The sequence below is a fragment of the Buteo buteo genome, chromosome 10, assembly GCF_964188355.1.
Source record: "Buteo buteo chromosome 10, bButBut1.hap1.1, whole genome shotgun sequence".
Taxonomy (NCBI): domain Eukaryota; kingdom Metazoa; phylum Chordata; class Aves; order Accipitriformes; family Accipitridae; genus Buteo; species Buteo buteo.
Window position 1 is genome coordinate 5,712,733 of NC_134180.1, and position 16,344 is coordinate 5,729,076.

Sequence of the window (16,344 nt, forward strand, 5' to 3'; positions counted from 1 at the left end):
TCCCTCCTGAGCTGCACCCAGGTGTGTCCCCTGGGTTGTGGGGGGGGACAGCAGGGTACGCAGCCCACCCCATCCCCAAGGACACCCCCCCCCCCCGCTTGCGTACCCTCAAAACGTGGCGGGAAGTGGCCGTGGCTCATTAAAGCAGAGACTGGAGGAGAAGGGCTGTTTCTCTGGCTGGTAATGGGGCTGGGGCCCCCGAGGTGTTCACCCCCAGCAGGCACGGAGAGCTGCACAAGCTATGTTTTATTGGGGGGGGGCTCACTCAGATGGGGATGGGGAGGGGGGAGCAGCCCCGTGCCCCCTGCCAAGGGTAGCGGGCTCAGGGGAGGTGGGGAGAGTCCATGGATGCAGGTGATGGGGACAATTAATTAACCTGGGGGGGGGGGGGGAATGGGGGGATGGCTTGTCCCCCTCCCTCGGTGCATGTCCCCGGGGGCTGCTACTGCAGGACGGAGTCAGTGGTGAGCTTGCGGCGCAGGGAGGGGTTGAGCATGGGATAGAGGGAGATGATGGAGGGCCGGGGGCGCAGGCTGGGGTAGATGCGCTGCAGCACGGCCCGTCGGAAGAGGATGTAGACCCAGGGGTCCAGGATCTGGTTCCAGGTGACCATACGGATGTAGATGAGCAGCATCTTCTGCGTCTCTGTGGGCAGCATCTGGATCCGGCCGCTGGCTGGCAGCTGCTGCAGGACTGTCTGGATGATGAAGATCTGGGGGGGGGGGAAGGGGACAAGGCGTCAGCTGGGGGGGCTCCATACAGAGGCCATGAGCTGCCCCAGAGTGGGTGAGATGATGAGGGTCCATGCAGGGCATCGAGCCTGTTGGAGAGGGGTCCCAGGCTGGTTTGGGGCACTCGCTACTGGGGAGCACCCGCTCTGCCCGTGAGCGGTGCTGAGCCCCAGAGCCCATCACCCAGGTGGCAACCCAGGGTGCAGAGTGGTGGCGGGGACACACTGAGACCCAGGACCTCACCAGGAGGGACATGTTGGGGGGACCACACCGAGACCTGGGACCTCACCAGGAGGAGCATGGCGGGGACACCAAGACCCAAGAGGGACATGGAGGGGGAGAACACCAAGACCCGGGCCCTCACCAGGAGCACGGTGGGGGACACACGCACCAAGGCCCAGGTCCTCACCAGGAGGGGCATCCAGCAGATGGTGGCAATGATCATGATGCCCACGAGCTGCACCATCATCTCCACCTCGCTGTCCCGACGCCGCTGCACCGACTCCCGGTCATGGTAGACGCGGCAGAGCGTCACCACGCTGACTGTGTTGAAGATGAAGGAGAGCAGCACGGAGAAGATGCCCAGCAGGGCGAAGAGCAGGCAGAAGATGACGTTGCCGGTGTCGGGCAGGAGGGTGAGGAAGCACCAGGAGCCGGGGTACTGCAACGTGTACCGCCCCAGCCCCAGCACCGGCAGCAGCCCCAGCAGGCACGAGAAGCCCCACACCAGTCCCACGATGGACCAGGCACGGCGCTTGGAGATGCTGGTGGAGCGGGAGAAGGGGTGATTGATGCCGAAAAACCTCTCGCCGGCCATGGTGGCCCCCAGCAGCAGCGGGCACTGCCCGAAGAAGACCATGGAGAAGCCGAGGAAGTTGCAGAGGTGGCAGCCGGGGTCCACCTCAGCCCAGGCGAACTTGATGAAGTGGTAGGGGATGATGACGGAGGCCGTCACCAGCAGCCCCATGAAGTCCGTGACCACCAGCCCGCAGAGGAAGACAAGGAAGGAGGAGCGGGCCTGGCTGGACAGCTTGCGGGAGGAGCTGAGCAGGACGCAGAGGGCGAAGAGGTTGGAGCAGAGGCCGATGAGGCCGAAGGCGGTGGAGAACCAGGGCGAGGTGATGCTGGTCTGTGCACTGGTGCGGCTGTCGCTGGCGTTGAACACCCCAAAACACGTGTCCGACTGGCCGGCTGCGCTGCCGTTGGGGGGCTCCATATCCCCCCAGCCCATCCCGCTCCTTCTGGCGGCTTCAGGCATGCTCCTGGCTTGGCTCCATGGTGCGTGTCCCCCGCCGGTGCTGGCTCCAATCCCACCTTGCTCTGCAGGGACAAAGAGGGGGGGAGTTTAGGGCTGGTCCCCCCGTGGCTAAGTCCACCCATCACCCACCGTGAGCCTGCAAATGTGGGGCACGGCTCTGGGTGCAGCAGCAGGAGTGGAGGGCACCAGCCCCACAGCTGGCCGGGATTAACCGTCCCTGGCTGCGAGCCACGCGGGGCTGTTGCCGAGGCTGTAATCTGGTATGGTGGGAGTTTGGAGAAGCACAGCACTGACGGCTCGGCTCTGACGGCACTGGCTCCTTCCCGACCCGGGGGGGGGGGGATATGGCCAGACACCCCCAGGGACATCTGCCCTCTGCTACAGCGGGGGGGACCCACTCTGAAGGCTGAAGCATGGAAGCACAGGGCAGCTGCACCAGGGCCTGATCCTGACACACTCCCCCATCCCCGCACCTTCCCCTCCACACCCCCGGCTCAACGGGGAGAGGCCCTGTTCCCGCAGTGTGGTGGGGAAACTGAGGCACAGGATGGGATGTCCATGCCTGGAGCTGTGTGCTGCACCCCCTGGCGCCAGCACCGCAGCCAACCCACAGCCACGGGACACGCAGCTGGCTTGCACGTGTGACAACCCCATTCTCCCCCCCCCGCCGGCCCCACTGCAGCTGGAGTCAAGGGTTTGCCACCACGACGTTGGCCCGGTGGCTGTGGCAGGGTGCACGAGGACGGCTGCGGTTGTGAGCAGCCTGGTCAATGCCATGCTGGCTTGCTGGGCAGTGACCCAGCCCTGGGAAGCATCTGGGAAGCCCCAGGGCTGCTGCATCCATCGCTAAGTAGTCCAGGCTGCAAATGGGATGATGTGGGATGGGGCAGAGGCATGGTGATGGTGGGAACTGGACACCCTGGGGACCAGACCGCCACAGGGACCAGGCACCCCAGGGACCAGACCCCTCCTCTCCTCCTGGGACCCATTTCTCCAGGCTGTGGATATCCTTGCCACCCCGTGCGCCCCATCCCCACACCGCTGGCTGACACCATCCCCAGCTCAGTGGCCCCCGTGGGCTGCCCAGCTGTATCCTGACCTGCCGACTCTGCGAAGACCCCATTTGCGGACCCCATTCGGCCACGGCGGGTCTTGGCACCCCTGCCTCCCCCTCGTGCAGGGTGGCACTGCCACCTGCCCTCCGTCCCCAAGTCAAACCTCGAGCCAGCCCCGATCGGTGCCAAACCCAGCGGCTGGTCCTGCACCCAGCCCTGCTCTGCATTCCCCATGTCCTGGGCGAACCCTGCACCGTGTCCCACAGCCTTACACCCTCCGCTCGCCAACCCCTTTCCGGCCCCTCGTGCGAGGACGGCCGCAGGGCCGGGAGCCGCCGCGCACACCCGAGGCACGCGCCCATCCCACAGCCCGTCCTGGGGCTGGGATGGGGCCAGGCGTTGCAACATCCTCCGCCGGGGCCACATCCAGGCCGGCTGCAGGGCTGAGGGTGCTGGAACCCACCCGGCACGGCAGCACCCTTGCCCTCGTTGTCGGCTGCACCGTCGGCCCCATCGTCAGCCCCGCAGCCGCTGGGGAGCGGGGAAGGGCCCGGGGCTGGCGGCGGGGGCACATCGCCATCGCCGTCCCCATCCCTGTCCCGGCACGGGCAGCTGGCAGAGTGTGGTGGTGATTCACTGCTGCAGCGCGAAGACGGCCCCGGCTTTTTCCATGAGACAAGAGCGAAAACTTGCCGCTGTTTGTTTTCTCCGGTCCCTGAGGGACAGCAGTGGCAGCCCCAAAGGCGTCAGGCCCCTTGAGACACGCGGTCAGACCTCGGTGTGAAGGTTCCGGGTCCCCGAGGAACCAGCGCCCTTTCCTGTGTCCCTGGGAGGTGGCAAATTCCCACCCCCTGCCCCACAGTGATGCCACGGCTCGGAGGTCTCGCTCCGGCTGTCCCTTGCCATGTGCCTGCCCACGCTCTCGAGGTGCTGTCCCCAAGCGTGTCCTCCCACTCTTCCCCGCTCCAGGGTGGTCCCTGCACTCGCTCCAGCATGGTCTGGGGATCAGAATCCCACGGGGCGATGTCACCCTGCCGCTCCCATCACCCAGGGACTCACAGCCATGGGATGTGCTTGCCTGCTGACCGCCTCGGTGTGGCAGGATCCGACCCCTCTCCCCACAGTGTCCAGAGGGGGGATCTCCCCGTGGTGCCACCGTGGCCAGGCAAGGATGCACCAGCCCTGGCAGCTCCACGCCGCATGCCCCAAACCCCACCATCACCCACATTCCCTCCCTGTCTTGTCCTCCCCTCCTGCCCCAGTGCAACCATGACCCGGACCCTCACCCACCACTCGCTGCCAGCAGGGCTGGGGACACTGGGGACTCTGCCCCAGGACCAGCCGTGATGCTGGGGTGGCATCAGGGGCTGAAGAGCTGGGTGCTGCCCTGCGCAGAGCTGCCTTGGCCAGCCGGCCTGGGACCGCACAGCACTTAGAGGGAATCAAATATTAAAGAGGGGCCATTTAGCGCCAGCACAGCTGGGAGAGAGCCGAGCCCCCGCGTGCGCCAGAGCAAACCAGAGGCACTTACGGGAAGGGGCTCATGTGAGGGCAGGGGGTCCTCACTCACCATCTCCCCCCCATCGCAGCAGCCACCGCAGGAGGATGCGCGTGGGGACGGCAGATCCTGCAGAGGAGAGACCTTCAGCCCGGTGCCTGTCCCCGCCGACCCTGTGCAGTTAGGTTTGGGGATACTGGCTCCGGCAAAACCCTCTCCCAGGGAGATCCCGCAGGAGCAAGGGTTTGGCTGTGAGTAAAGGCAAAGGGTGCTGGAGTAAAATCCTGGCAGAGAGGAGTTGTCTCTGAAATGGGCCGCTGGAGGCTGAGAGGCGCTGGCAGCAGTGGCGGGGATGGTGCTAATGGGGTTCTTGGCATCGCATGAGCCCATGGGCTGGCGTTACATCACAGATGCACCGCAGGCTGCCCTGCCTCTGCCGGGCACCGCTTCCTGCCCTGGCCACATCCGAGGTTAGCAAGGGAAAGGCGAGACGCTAATGGGGTGCACAGAAGGCTGCTCCTTATCAGCACCCCAGCCCATTGCTTCCCCCGGCCTCCTCAGGCAGGGCTGGGAACAGGGCTGATAGGATCAGGTCAGGGCAGGGGCTGAGAAAGGAGGTTTGCTGGGCAGCAGGGCACCACACGCCTGCAAAGGGACTCCAAACTGGGCAGCAGCGACTCCCCCTGCACCCCGTGTGCCCCCTCGGCCTGGGCTCTGCCCCCCGGGACGTGGTGCTCTGCTGCAGGGCAGCTGTGTAGAAGATGCTGCAGGGTGCTTTGCATCTGTCCCTCCTGTGTCCAGTCCCTCCTCTTTGCTTGCTGGACCTCTCCAGGGACAACCCTGTCCCACCTTGTCCTGGAAGGACAAGGACTTTGCAGTGTCCCGTCTGCCTCTCATGTCTGATGTCCCTTGTGCAGGTGGTCCCATGGGACGCCATCAGGCACAGCCGTTCCTGCCAGGGACCGACACGGTCCTACCACCAGCCGTCCCCCAGGCTGGGGCTCTCTGGGCAGCAGATCAGCTCAAGGCCATCAGCTGGGACGGGAAAGGCGATGGCCACGTCATGGGGATGGAGAGCTGGCAGGGCCCCAGCGTCCTTTCCCAGACCCACAACCATCAAAGGGACCCGCTGCTGGGGGAGATGTCCTGGCCTGAAGCAGGGACATTTCTGGGACACCCAGGACAGAAGGGGTGACACACCAGCAGGTCCCTGCCATGCATGGTGGCTGTCCTCACCTGTCCTTGCTGTGGCCCATGGCAGAGGTCCCCAACCCGCTCACCCTCCGGGCTGACTGGGGGGACGGTTGGCACAGTCCCTGTCCCATCTCGTCCCAACTTGTCCCCGGAGCAGGGCAGGCGGTGGTGGGTGGGAGACCACCCTGGGGTGCAAGAGCCGGGGCCGGGCAGCGCAGCACCCTGGGGGGAGCCGGCAGCCAGGGCCCCCCCCCCCCTGCAGCATCGTGGCATTTCGGCCGCCCAGAATAGCCCAGAATAGCCCCGGCCCTTTCCCAGCAGCGTCGCGGAGCCGGCGGCAAACTTCGCCAGCGCAGCCCCCGGCCACCCCAGCCCGCTGCACCCCCCCACCCCCCGGTAAACCCCGCTCGGTGGGGCAGGGGAAGCCCCAAAAGCAAATCCCGGTGCCGTTGGGGGAGCGTGGGACGTGTCAGCCCCGGACACTCAGCCCAGGGGACAGACAGCCGGCAGGGAGCGGCGACACCGCGTCGTGTCGTGTGTGTCCCCCCTCCGTGGGGTCACCGTTTCCACCCTCCCCCCCCCCAAAACGCACCGGCAATTCGGGTTCCTGTGCAAACCGGGCGGCTGAGCCAGCCCTTATCGCCCCGGCCCAGCCCCGCGCAACCCCCCCCCCCCGTCCCTCCGTCCCGGCTCTCCAGTTCGTCCGTCCATCCCAGTCCCTCTGTCCGTCCATCCCAATCCCTCTGTCCGTCCATCCCAGTCCCTCCGCCCGTCCATTCCCAGTCCCTCCGCCCGTCCATCCCAGTCCCTCCGTCCACCCCAGCCCCTCCGCCCGTCCACCCCAGCGCTGCGGTCTGTCTGTCCATCCCCCGCCGTCCGTCCATCCCGGCCTTGTGGGCTCTTTGTCCTTCTCAGCCCCCCCCCCCCGGTGCATCCCCCGGCCCCTCCATCAACGCCTCCCTCCCCCCCCCGCGCCCACCCAGCCCCTACCTCGGTGCCGGCGGGATCCCACCCGGCTCGGCTGAGCCCGGCTCGGCTTGGAGCCGCCCCCCGCGGGGCCGGGCTCTCAGCACCCCCCCCGACCCCGCCCCGCACCCCCCCCGGTACAGGGTCCGGATCCGGCCCCGCGTCGTTCCCTTTCCCCCCGCGGTGCGCACCCCGATCCCCATCGCCCACCTCCCCACCCGGGTCCGGCCACACCGGGCAGCGACCCCAAAATCCCCAGCAGCATCCCCCGGCGCTGAGCCCCCCCCCCCCCCCGCTCCCCATTCCGGCACCCAGAACCCCACCGGCCTCGAAGGCGTGGGCACCCACGGGTGGGACGAGGGGCCACGTCCCCCGGCCTCACCTGTCCCCGCTGGGCTGCGAGAAGGGGCTGACGCTGAGACACCCCGACCGCGCCGTCCCAGCTATATTTAGCGGGGCCAGGCTCTTATCCGGGTTACTCATTTGTTTACCCGAGCCGGATTCCTGCGTCCGGAGGAGAGGCGGGGGGAGTCTTGCCTTGCCGCCCTCCCAGTGGGACCCGCATCGGCCCAGCTTTGCTGGGCTGGTACCGCAGCGGGGCCTCGTCCTCCAGCTTGGGGGGGGGACGTGGCCGCTGACCCCCACAGAGGGCCCTGAGACCTGGGAATGGGGAGGCAGCGGCTTCTGGAAGGCGGGCGGAGGAGGGCCGAGATCCCACGCAGACGTGAGGGGGTGCCCCCCCGGCGGCGTCCCTTGGTGTCCCCTGCTGTCCCTACCCCAGGGGATGCAGCCGGATGCAGCCCGGGGGTTTTTGCCCACTGGGGTTTTTTTTTTTTTTCCCAGCCCAACTGCTCTGAGCTCACTGTGTCACTGCACTGCCCAAAACCACGGCCAGCCAGGCTTGCAGGGTGGCACGTCCCCAGGCACTGTCCTGCGGGGGCGTGGGAGCTGTAGGACGCGGGGGACGTGATGGCCTCCACTGCTGCTCTTCATGGTCTGCTGGGGAGGGCGGAATCCATCCCTGGCGCTGGCGTCTCCATCTGGCGCTGGAGCACTGGGAGCATCTGAGCCCACGGGTGACGCAGGGCCACCCCATGCACCCAGCATCCCATCAAGACCAGTGAGGCTGGGGGTGCGGGTGGCCGGGTGATGCCCAGAGGCCCGAGCAGGAGGTTTTCCTGCCACTGCCTTGGCACTGCCGGGCTGCAGACCCCATCCCTCGGTGCGGAGCGAAGACTGTCAAAGCAAAAGCCCAGGAGGAAAGTGAACAGTTGGAGCCTGCAGAGCTGGAAGGTGGCTGGCCCTGGCAGGGGGAGGGTGCTGGGAGCAGGAGCAGCCTCGCCATGAGCGGAACCTGGCTCAGAAGCCAGCTGCCGTGCCCGGATGCTGCTAGGGTGTGCCGACCCTCCTGCCATCCTGGCCCCCCGTGCAGCTGCGCTTACAGAGGATGTGGGCACCAGGGTGCCAAATGCAGCTCTGCACCAACCTGCCACCACCCTGGCATGAACCTGGGTGAGCTGCTGCTGCTGTCTCTGGGAGCAGAAAAGAGTTGTGCCTCTCAAACCCAGCCCAGGGCTCTGCCGTGACAAACCACAAGGCGGAGGAACGTAACCAGCTCCCCCTGAACTCTAGGGGAGATGTGGGGAAGAGCACTGAGCAGCCAGGGCTGGAAAAAAACATCCTGGGCTTCAGCTGGATCCAGCCCCTGAGGCAGCTGCAGTGGGTGCTGGCTACAACAGCTCCCAGGGTTCAGGCTCTTGTGTCCCACCAGTGGCTCTGTCCAGGCCACGAAGTCAGGGGTGTGGGGAAAAGGTAGCACCTGGGAGGGGACATGGACCCTGTCCAGGCTGGGGACACAGAGGGATGTTTTAGGGGGAGTCCCCCAACCTTGTGTGGGTGCCCAGGAAGGAGAGGGTCTGTGGGCAGGGGGGCTTTGCCAGGCACTTAAGCAGGGAGGGCACCCATCCACTGGGTTTGGGTTTTTTTCCCCCTATTTCCTCCAAAGCCATCCCTGGCTGGGCCTTCACACGCTTCCTGCACTGAACTCAGGCCCCGAAATCCCCCTGCGCCAAGCAGCCGCTCAACGGCTTTAAATAACCCACAGGAAGGAGAGGCCGGGGGTTGTGTCCCGGCGCAGCCGCCAGCCGAGGGATGTCCGGCAGGATGGGAAAGGGGCACCCGCGCACAGGGCCCAGGCAGTTGGGATCTCCCCCGTCCCCAGGCAGGCTGAGCCCTGGCCCGTGTGGGTGGCTGTTGCAGGCATGGGACCCCCTCCTGAGCGTGAGGTCCCACGGTGTTTGCAGGGCTGGATCCTGCCCATGGTGCTGAGAGCAGCAGGATGGGGCGACCCTCCTGAGCTATGGGGGAAAACAACAGCCGACAGCCGTAGGGCAGCCCCTGAGGCCAGGGAGTCCCCACACCGCAGGGCTGGCTCTGTTCTGGTGCTGGGTGACCTGGGCAGCCCCTGAGCCCCCTCCGCCGTGGGGCTGTACCGGGGACAGGATGCAGCGTGGCCCGCAGGGAGCAAACAACCTTGCTGCAATAGATCACGGCCAAGACAGAGGTTTCCTGGAGGCTGCGCCACTGGACATTACTCACACCCCAGCATCCCCTCCTGCCTGCTGCAGCACAGAGCCAGGATGCCCCGAAGGTTTGGGAGCTGGTGGGGATGGGGCCATGTGGGGCACTCCCAGACGAGCGTGGCTGTGCCCCGTGGCCATCACCCAAAGGCACTGGTGCCAGCGAGTCCCAAGCTCAGCCCTGAAGTGCTCCCCAACGTGCCTGAAATCCGCTGAGCATCGCTCAAGGCCCTTGGAGACCCCCACCTCAGCGACAGGGGTCTGGGAGCATGGCTTGCCCTGGCCCGGGGCAGCGAGAGCCACTCAGGCACTGGGTGGGAGGGACCACAGGCCGTGGAAACCGGATTTTCCCCTGTAAGGAGATATTCCATCTAACACCCCTCTCCTCCTCCCCGCCTCTGCCTTGCAGCCACTGAACCCTTTCAAGCTGCAGCCAGGGTCGAGGGAGGTGGTGCCGCTCCCAGGCTGGAGAAGCCGGATGCGCGGGGGAAAGTGCCAGAAATGGGGCCGGCTGGGAGGGCGATGGACCCAAGGAGGTCTGTGGCAGCGGGACCACTGGGGCAGGGACCACTGGGGCAGGGTTGCGCTCGTGGAACAAAGGGTGCCGCAGCTCCAGCTGGAGGGTGTCAGGGCTGGACACGTCTGGCGCTGGTGATGGGAGCGTAGGGGTCTGGAACAGGCAAGGGGAGCACACAGGGCTGGCAGCATGGGGGGAGGGGGTGACAGACCCCAGAGGCATGGGGGTGAGGACACCCTCCCCAGCACTACCCAGCCCCCAGGGGAGCAGGGGAGCTCCCAGTGCTGGCCCAGTGTGGTACTGGCTGGTGATGACGTACGGGAGAGCTGCATCATACCAAGCAGTGTGGGGTGTCCATGCGCAGGATCCCATGGTTTAAACAACCCCTATTTATTTGTACCAAAGTCTCAGGGTCCCTCAGGATAAAAGCAAGGACAGGGAAAACCCTCAGGAATAGGCCCTGTGCTAGGCCAGGCCTCAGGGACATCTGTGGGACAGTGTCTGTGACAGGGATGAGACAATCCTGGCCACCCCCTGTGCCAGGGGTCCAGAGGGGAGTTGAGCAGCCCCTTATCTGCGGTAACGGTAACGCTTGAAGTGGAACCAGAGCTGGAAGATCCCGTTGGCAAACTGGCAGCGGAAGCCGTGGCGGTGGGAATACTCCCACTCACGGTTGACGATCTTGAAGGCAATGTCCTCGTAGGGGGGCCCAGCGTGGAAGCGCAGGATGGCAAAGTCCTTGTTGTCCTGGCAGGCCTCCAGGAAGTACTCGGGCGTCGAGCGCTTGTCGATGAGATCGGGGTAGAAGATGTTGAACTTGTAGCCCTGCACGATCTTGGGCGGGGGGTTGTCAAAGTCGTAGTGGGTCTGGTTGTACTTGTTCCACTCGAAGCCTGTGTGCACCCGGTTGAAGAAGCGGGGCTTGCGGGGCCGGTATTTGTCAGCCCAGAGATAGGCCTTGCCTGTGAGGGGCATTTCCACGCTGAACTGCGCCTCGTCCGCGCCCATGCCCTCTTTGGCCTTACGGAAGAAGATGTCATCAGCGCTCTCAGTGGCATCACCTGTAGGGAGGAGAGGTGATGTCCGGTCCTGCAGTGCCAGTCAGGCCCGGGCTGTGGGGACACTGATCCTGGGCATACAGAGGGAAGAAGCAGCAGATGCCAGGCAGGGGATGCGGAGCTGGACCTGGAGATGTGCGCGCTGCCCTGTGGGCTTCGCGTGGGCACTGGACTGAGTTGTGCTGGCACACTCATCCAAAACAATCTTCCCACTTATCCGCAGCCCAAACAGTTTGGTGGTGTGGCTGGGAGTGGGGAAGGACCCGACACGGGTACCCGCAGGGAACACCAATGGTCTGAGCCCCATCTCCCTGCTCTTGTCTGGGTCGCAGCACCCTTTGCTGCCTGGGGGCATCCCTCTGCCAGGCCAGCTCTGTATGTGTGCTCCAGCTCCAGCCCTTACTCACCCTTTTCTGAGGGCAGTGTCCCCCTCCAGCCCTGCACCCCGAACCACACACACGTCCTCCATGCCAGGCAGGCTGCGAGGCCGGTGGGCGCAGACCTGCCTGTGGGGCTCCTACCTGTGACTTGGAGCTGTTGACGCAGAAGCAGCAGCCGATGCGTATCCTCCTCGGCCTCCAGCACGTGGGCGTCAAAGGGCAGCTCATTGGTGCCCAGCAGCCGTGGGCTGTACTTCCCCGCGTCGTAGTCGTCCAGGCTCTGCTGGATCAGGTCCTCCTCCATCAGCACGGCTTCCCCCTCTGCCTCTCCTTTGGCCTCCGCGTCCTGCTCAGCTTCTGGCTCCGAGGACGGCCCTGGCTGTACCACAATGCCCTCGTCAGGATCCAGCCTGCAAGGAAGAGAGAAGAAAGAACTGGGACGGGGATGGTACCCTTGTTCTCTGCTCACCTGAGGTCTGTCTATGGAAGGATGGCTGCACAAGGCTGCATTTTCTGTCCCAGGTGCCCCATGGGAGAGGCCCAGATGGCTGCGCTCCCCAAGGAAAGGGCTGCGTACCTGTCGCTGGGGGAGGCCGGCTCCCGCTTGATGATGGGGAAGAGTGGTTCACTTTCCACACCCTGCTCCTGCTTCAACTTGTATAGCTTCTGGCGCAGCACATCCTGGTGCCGCTCCCGCAGCCTGCGAAGAAGAGATGAGCCGTCACCTCACATCCACAGTGCCCAGAGCTGTGACACCCACCACATCTGGCAGAAATCTGCCTGGTTTTATATGGTTTTGGGCTGAATAACCCTCCAGTTTGGTTCCCTCTTGGAGACCTCATTGTAAACATCACTGCTGGAGAAGGGATTGAGTGTCCAGCCCTACTCCCCTCTTGGGAGAACCAACCACCTTGGAAAAGGTATAAAACTCCTCCACTGACTGGGGGTTTGTGCCGCTCCAACTCTTCTCACAGAGGGGTCTGCACTGCCCCTTTCCACAGCCCTGGCCAGGGGATAGTCCCTGCTCTCACCTGGCCCGAGCCATGTAAGCCTTCAGCTGCTGCAGCAGGCTCTCCCAGTACCCAATGTCAAGGTTGGGTCCTCCTGCCCGGATCTTGCTCTCGATGCCCTGGTACAGCACTTGGAGCTGGTTGTACGTCTTCCCCTTGAACACAGACTGCACATCTGAGCTGACAGAGGCGTTGACACCATCCCGACGCTCCCCTGAACAGACAGGCAAGGGTGGCCAGTCAGTCTCTGAGAGCTCAGCCTGCCTTCACCCAGGCCCTCCTGGGCTGCACCCGACAGCAGAAGGCTGGACCCCAGAAGGGGATGCCTGCCAGATCCACAGCCTCCATCCAGCAGATCCCAGAGAACCCCTTTGAGCCTGAGTGCACACGGCAGACCCTACACCCTGCTTTACCCACCGCTCACACTCCTCTTGACACCCCACACCAGGCTCTGCCCTCTTGCTTACCTGGTCCTCCTTTCCCAGAGGCCTCCAGTTTGCGAAGCTTGGCTATCTCATCCTCTGTGATGATGGTCATGTCTCTCCAGAAGTCCACATTCTTCCCTTGCTCCAGCTCCATGTAAACCTGCAGGCAGGAGCCAAGCAAGACATCAGGCACCAGCTCTGCACCATGGGCAGGGAAGCAGAGCTGAGGGGGGAAAGCCTTGAGCTGCTGCCCCTCAGCCAGTCCCAGCACAGGGGCAGCAGAGCTGGCACCTGGATGTCCTCCACCAGATCCTCCATGTCGGAGACAGTCAGGCCGTTCAGGAAGGTGTAGGGCTCGTGCATCTCCACAGCCAGGTCATCATCCTCCGCGCTGATGTACTTGGCCAGAAGGTCAATGGGTTTCGCCCTCCCATCCCGAATCCGGATCTTAGACCTGGGCGAGAAAAGAGAGACAGTGAGTGGTGCCTGCCATCCTCTGCTCCCTGGCAGCCTCGTTCCCGTGAAGCTGCATACCTACCGCAGCTTAGCCTGCTGCAGGTGGAAGTTGTCCTCCTGCTCCTCCCAGGTTTTGAAGTGCTCTGCCTCCTTCTCCCGCTGCAGCATCTCCAGCTCCTGCTCACGCATTGCCTTCTCCCGCTCCCGCTCCAGGCGTAGCTGCTTCACCTGCCCGGGTTAGAGGGATACGTGAGGCAACTGCAGATGGGGCACCCATGCACTACACCCATTTGAGGATGCAGCTGTAACCCAGCTCACTGAGCTGCCTCAGCTCCTGCAATTGGCCCGAGGCTCCCAGGGAGCCAGAAGCCATGTGGAAGGAGAACGAGCATGGGCCAGTGGGCCGGGCTGCTTGCTGCTCACTGCCAGCCCTTTGGAGGACAGGGGCGTCCTGGTTTCAGCTGGGATAGAGTTAACTGTCTTCCTAGTAGCTGGTACAGTGCTATGTTTTGGGTTCAGTATGCGAAGAATGTTGATAACACTGATGTTTTCAGTTGTTGCTCAGTAGTTTTTAGACTATAGTCAAGGATTTTTCAGCTTCTCATGCCCAGCCAGGGCACCTGACCCAAACTGGCCAACGGTGTATTCCATACCATGTCGTGTCCCATCTAGTATAGGAACGGGGAAGTGGGGCAGGGAATCACCGCTCGGGGACTGGCTGGGTGTCGGTCGGCGGGTGGTGAGCAATTGCCCTGCGCATCATTTGTACATTCCAATCCTTTTATTACTACTGTTGTCATTTTATTAGTGTTATCATTATTAGTTTACTCTTTTCTGTTCTATTAAACCGTTCTTATCTCAACCCACGAGTTTTACTTCTTTTTCCCAATTTTCTCCCCCATCCCATTGGATGGGGGGGAGTGAGTGAGTGGCTGCGTGGTGCTTAGTTGCTGGCTGGGGTTAAACCACGACAAGGGGACACAGGCACAACCAAGTGCCTCAGTGCCGTGACCTGGCACTTATCCTCCTTAGCACCTCCTGAGCTGGACTCAACCCTAAGAGAAGAGTCTTCTCAACCTAGAATAGCAGAAGTCAGTATACTGTGGCCCCCCAATCCTACATCCTACCACCACCCCCAGTGAGAAGAACAAGGGGACTTCCAGGTCAGCAACTGGGAGAACTGGGCTGTCCACAAGGTTCTCTTGTCAGACTGTGGGATAGAGGGGATATCCGATCCCACCTTCTGCAGCTCCAGGCGATTGTCCTCCTGGATTCGCTTATTCCTCTCCTTCAGGTCCTTCTCATCCAGGTGGCTGATCCCTTTCTTTTCCAGTGCCTGAAATAGAGTGGCCAAGGGAAGCCATGAAACCCAGCAACCTCTACAGCCCCTGCACTGGCCAGCAAATGCCACCACATCCACCTGCTTCTGGTGCTCCAGCAAGCCCTAATCCTGTTGAAGGTCCCCAAATCCCTCACATCCTCCTCTTGCAGTGCCTCAGCAAAACCTGGGCTCAGCCTAGGGAGGCCACCCAACTTGGCGAGCCCTAACACACCAGTAAACACTGCCCAGTACTCAGCATGCAGCTCCCAGCAGGTCTGGGTCCCTCTCCTGCATCCTGACCCACATCCTCATCCCACACCCCTGGCTAGAGACCTTGGTCTTCAGGAAAAAGGGGGTAAAACCCCACTGAGCTTGTCAGAAACATCCAGCTGCTGCCCTAGACAAGCGCTTTGCTCTCACGTGGCTGCTCTAGTGTTACAGAGGTTCCTACCTCAAGCAAATGTGTCCCCCCCCAACACTCCCTTCTCCTCTGTCCTGTTCCAAGGTGGCTGCAGAGGTCTGATCTACTTCAAGCAGCCTCCTACAACACATGGGCACGGAAGAGGGCTCACCTTGCTCCAGATGAAGGTGCCCAGCAGGTTGTTGTCCCCAAAGGGATTGTCGGTGTTGGTGTAACCCATGTACTCCTCTCCCCACCCCATCTTCTCCCGCTTCTTCCTCTCCTTGGCCTCCTTCTTGGCCAGCCGGCGAGCCCGTTTCTCCTCGGGCGTCTCCAAGGCTTTCATGAGCGCAGCCTGCTTCTTCTTCTCCTCCTTCAGCCTTAAGCGCTCCTGGAGGCTCAGCTGCTGCCCTGTCTCCTCCCTGCCCCGGGAGCGTGGCGGGGAGGGAGAGCTGACGGAGGACACAGAAGACTTGGAGCCATCTCTCTTCCTCCACCGCTCTCTGCTCCGGGCTCTCCTCTTGTCTCGCTCGCGCTCCGAGCTCGAGCCAGAGGAGCGACCCCGGGACCGTGAGCGGTGCTTCTTCTCGCTTTTATGGTGCTGGTCCCTGCTTTTGCTTTTCTTCTTCTTCCATTTCTGTCTCTCATCACCAGAGTCAGAGCTGGGTGGGAGGAAAACCGACTTTCAGTTAGGAGATGGTTGCAGGCTCCGTGTTGGACAACGAGTGCTCCGGAGCGGCGAGCGCATTTCCCTGCTGCAGATATGGCCAGAACCGACCCGGGCCGCAGCCAGAGCCACCAGCGGAGCCGAGCAAGCTCAGAGGCGCTTCCCGGTACCCCCCCTCTCCCCCCAGCTGAACCCCAAACGGGCTGGTTTTGTGTCACCACAACTCTTTCCAAACCACTCACCGGCCCGGGCGTATTCCAGCCTCGCTCGGCCCCCGCCCCGCCGCGGTCTCTCCCCGGGCTCCCCCGGCGCCTTCACCTCAGCCTCGCACCGGGGCCGGGAAGAAGGGCCTGGCTTGGCCCGTCCGAGCCCCCGGCCACACCGGGGCCGGTCTCCCCCCCGGGGCCCCGGCACACCGAGACCCGGCTCCCCGCTCCCCCCCCCACCCCGCCTCAGTCAAGGCCCGGTCGCTCCGGGCCCGCTCCCCGCTCACCCGGAGCTCGGCTCCCGGCGGCGCCCCCCACTTCGGCTCCGGCGCCGCCGCTTCTCCCGGCTACCGGAACGTTCCCGGCCCCGCTCCCGCCGAGGCGAGCGGGACCGCCGCCGCCGGGCCGGGCTGCGCGACCCCGAGCCCATGGGCCCCGACTGCGCTTCCGGCTGTGGCTCCGCCCCGGGGGCCTTCGGCAGCGTCCGGCGCGCAGGGCTGCCCGCTCCACTGCCTGTCTGCCCGCCCGCCCCACGGCCTCCCTGCCCGCACCACCCCCCCCTCCCTCCCCGGTCCCTTTTTTTCTTCCTTTTCACCCCCAAAACAGGGGTCGGGCCCGGCCCG

The 16,344-nt window shown here is 64.0% G+C and overlaps 2 protein-coding genes across 8 annotated transcripts; both read right to left on the reverse strand.

The window, feature by feature from the left end:
* Positions 1-231: 231 nt before the first annotated feature.
* Positions 232-7,177, reverse strand: TBXA2R (thromboxane A2 receptor). 6 transcript variants are annotated; one of them, XM_075038244.1, is made up of 3 exons: positions 7,085-7,177; positions 1,141-2,051; positions 232-712 (listed from the first exon to the last, which is right to left on the reverse strand). In XM_075038244.1, the coding sequence occupies exons 2-3, from the start codon at positions 1,987-1,989 to the stop codon at positions 443-445; spliced, it is 1,119 nt and encodes a 372-aa protein (XP_074894345.1). In that variant the 5' UTR covers positions 1,990-2,051; positions 7,085-7,177; the 3' UTR covers positions 232-442. The 6 variants fall into 6 exon arrangements, with proteins under 6 accessions (XP_074894345.1, XP_074894344.1, XP_074894341.1 ...); XM_075038243.1 differs by having other exon boundaries at positions 1,123-2,051; XM_075038240.1 differs by having other exon boundaries at positions 1,096-2,051.
* A 2,986-nt stretch (positions 7,178-10,163) lies between these two features.
* Positions 10,164-16,171, reverse strand: CACTIN (cactin, spliceosome C complex subunit). 2 transcript variants are annotated; one of them, XM_075038268.1, is made up of 10 exons: positions 16,009-16,171; positions 15,021-15,510; positions 14,368-14,463; positions 13,210-13,355; positions 12,963-13,125; positions 12,714-12,831; positions 12,268-12,460; positions 11,814-11,936; positions 11,378-11,646; positions 10,164-10,859 (listed from the first exon to the last, which is right to left on the reverse strand). In XM_075038268.1, the coding sequence occupies exons 1-10, from the start codon at positions 16,149-16,151 to the stop codon at positions 10,369-10,371; spliced, it is 2,232 nt and encodes a 743-aa protein (XP_074894369.1). In that variant the 5' UTR covers positions 16,152-16,171; the 3' UTR covers positions 10,164-10,368. The 2 variants fall into 2 exon arrangements, with proteins under 2 accessions (XP_074894369.1, XP_074894368.1); XM_075038267.1 differs by having other exon boundaries at positions 11,378-11,670.
* Positions 16,172-16,344: the final 173 nt, after the last annotated feature.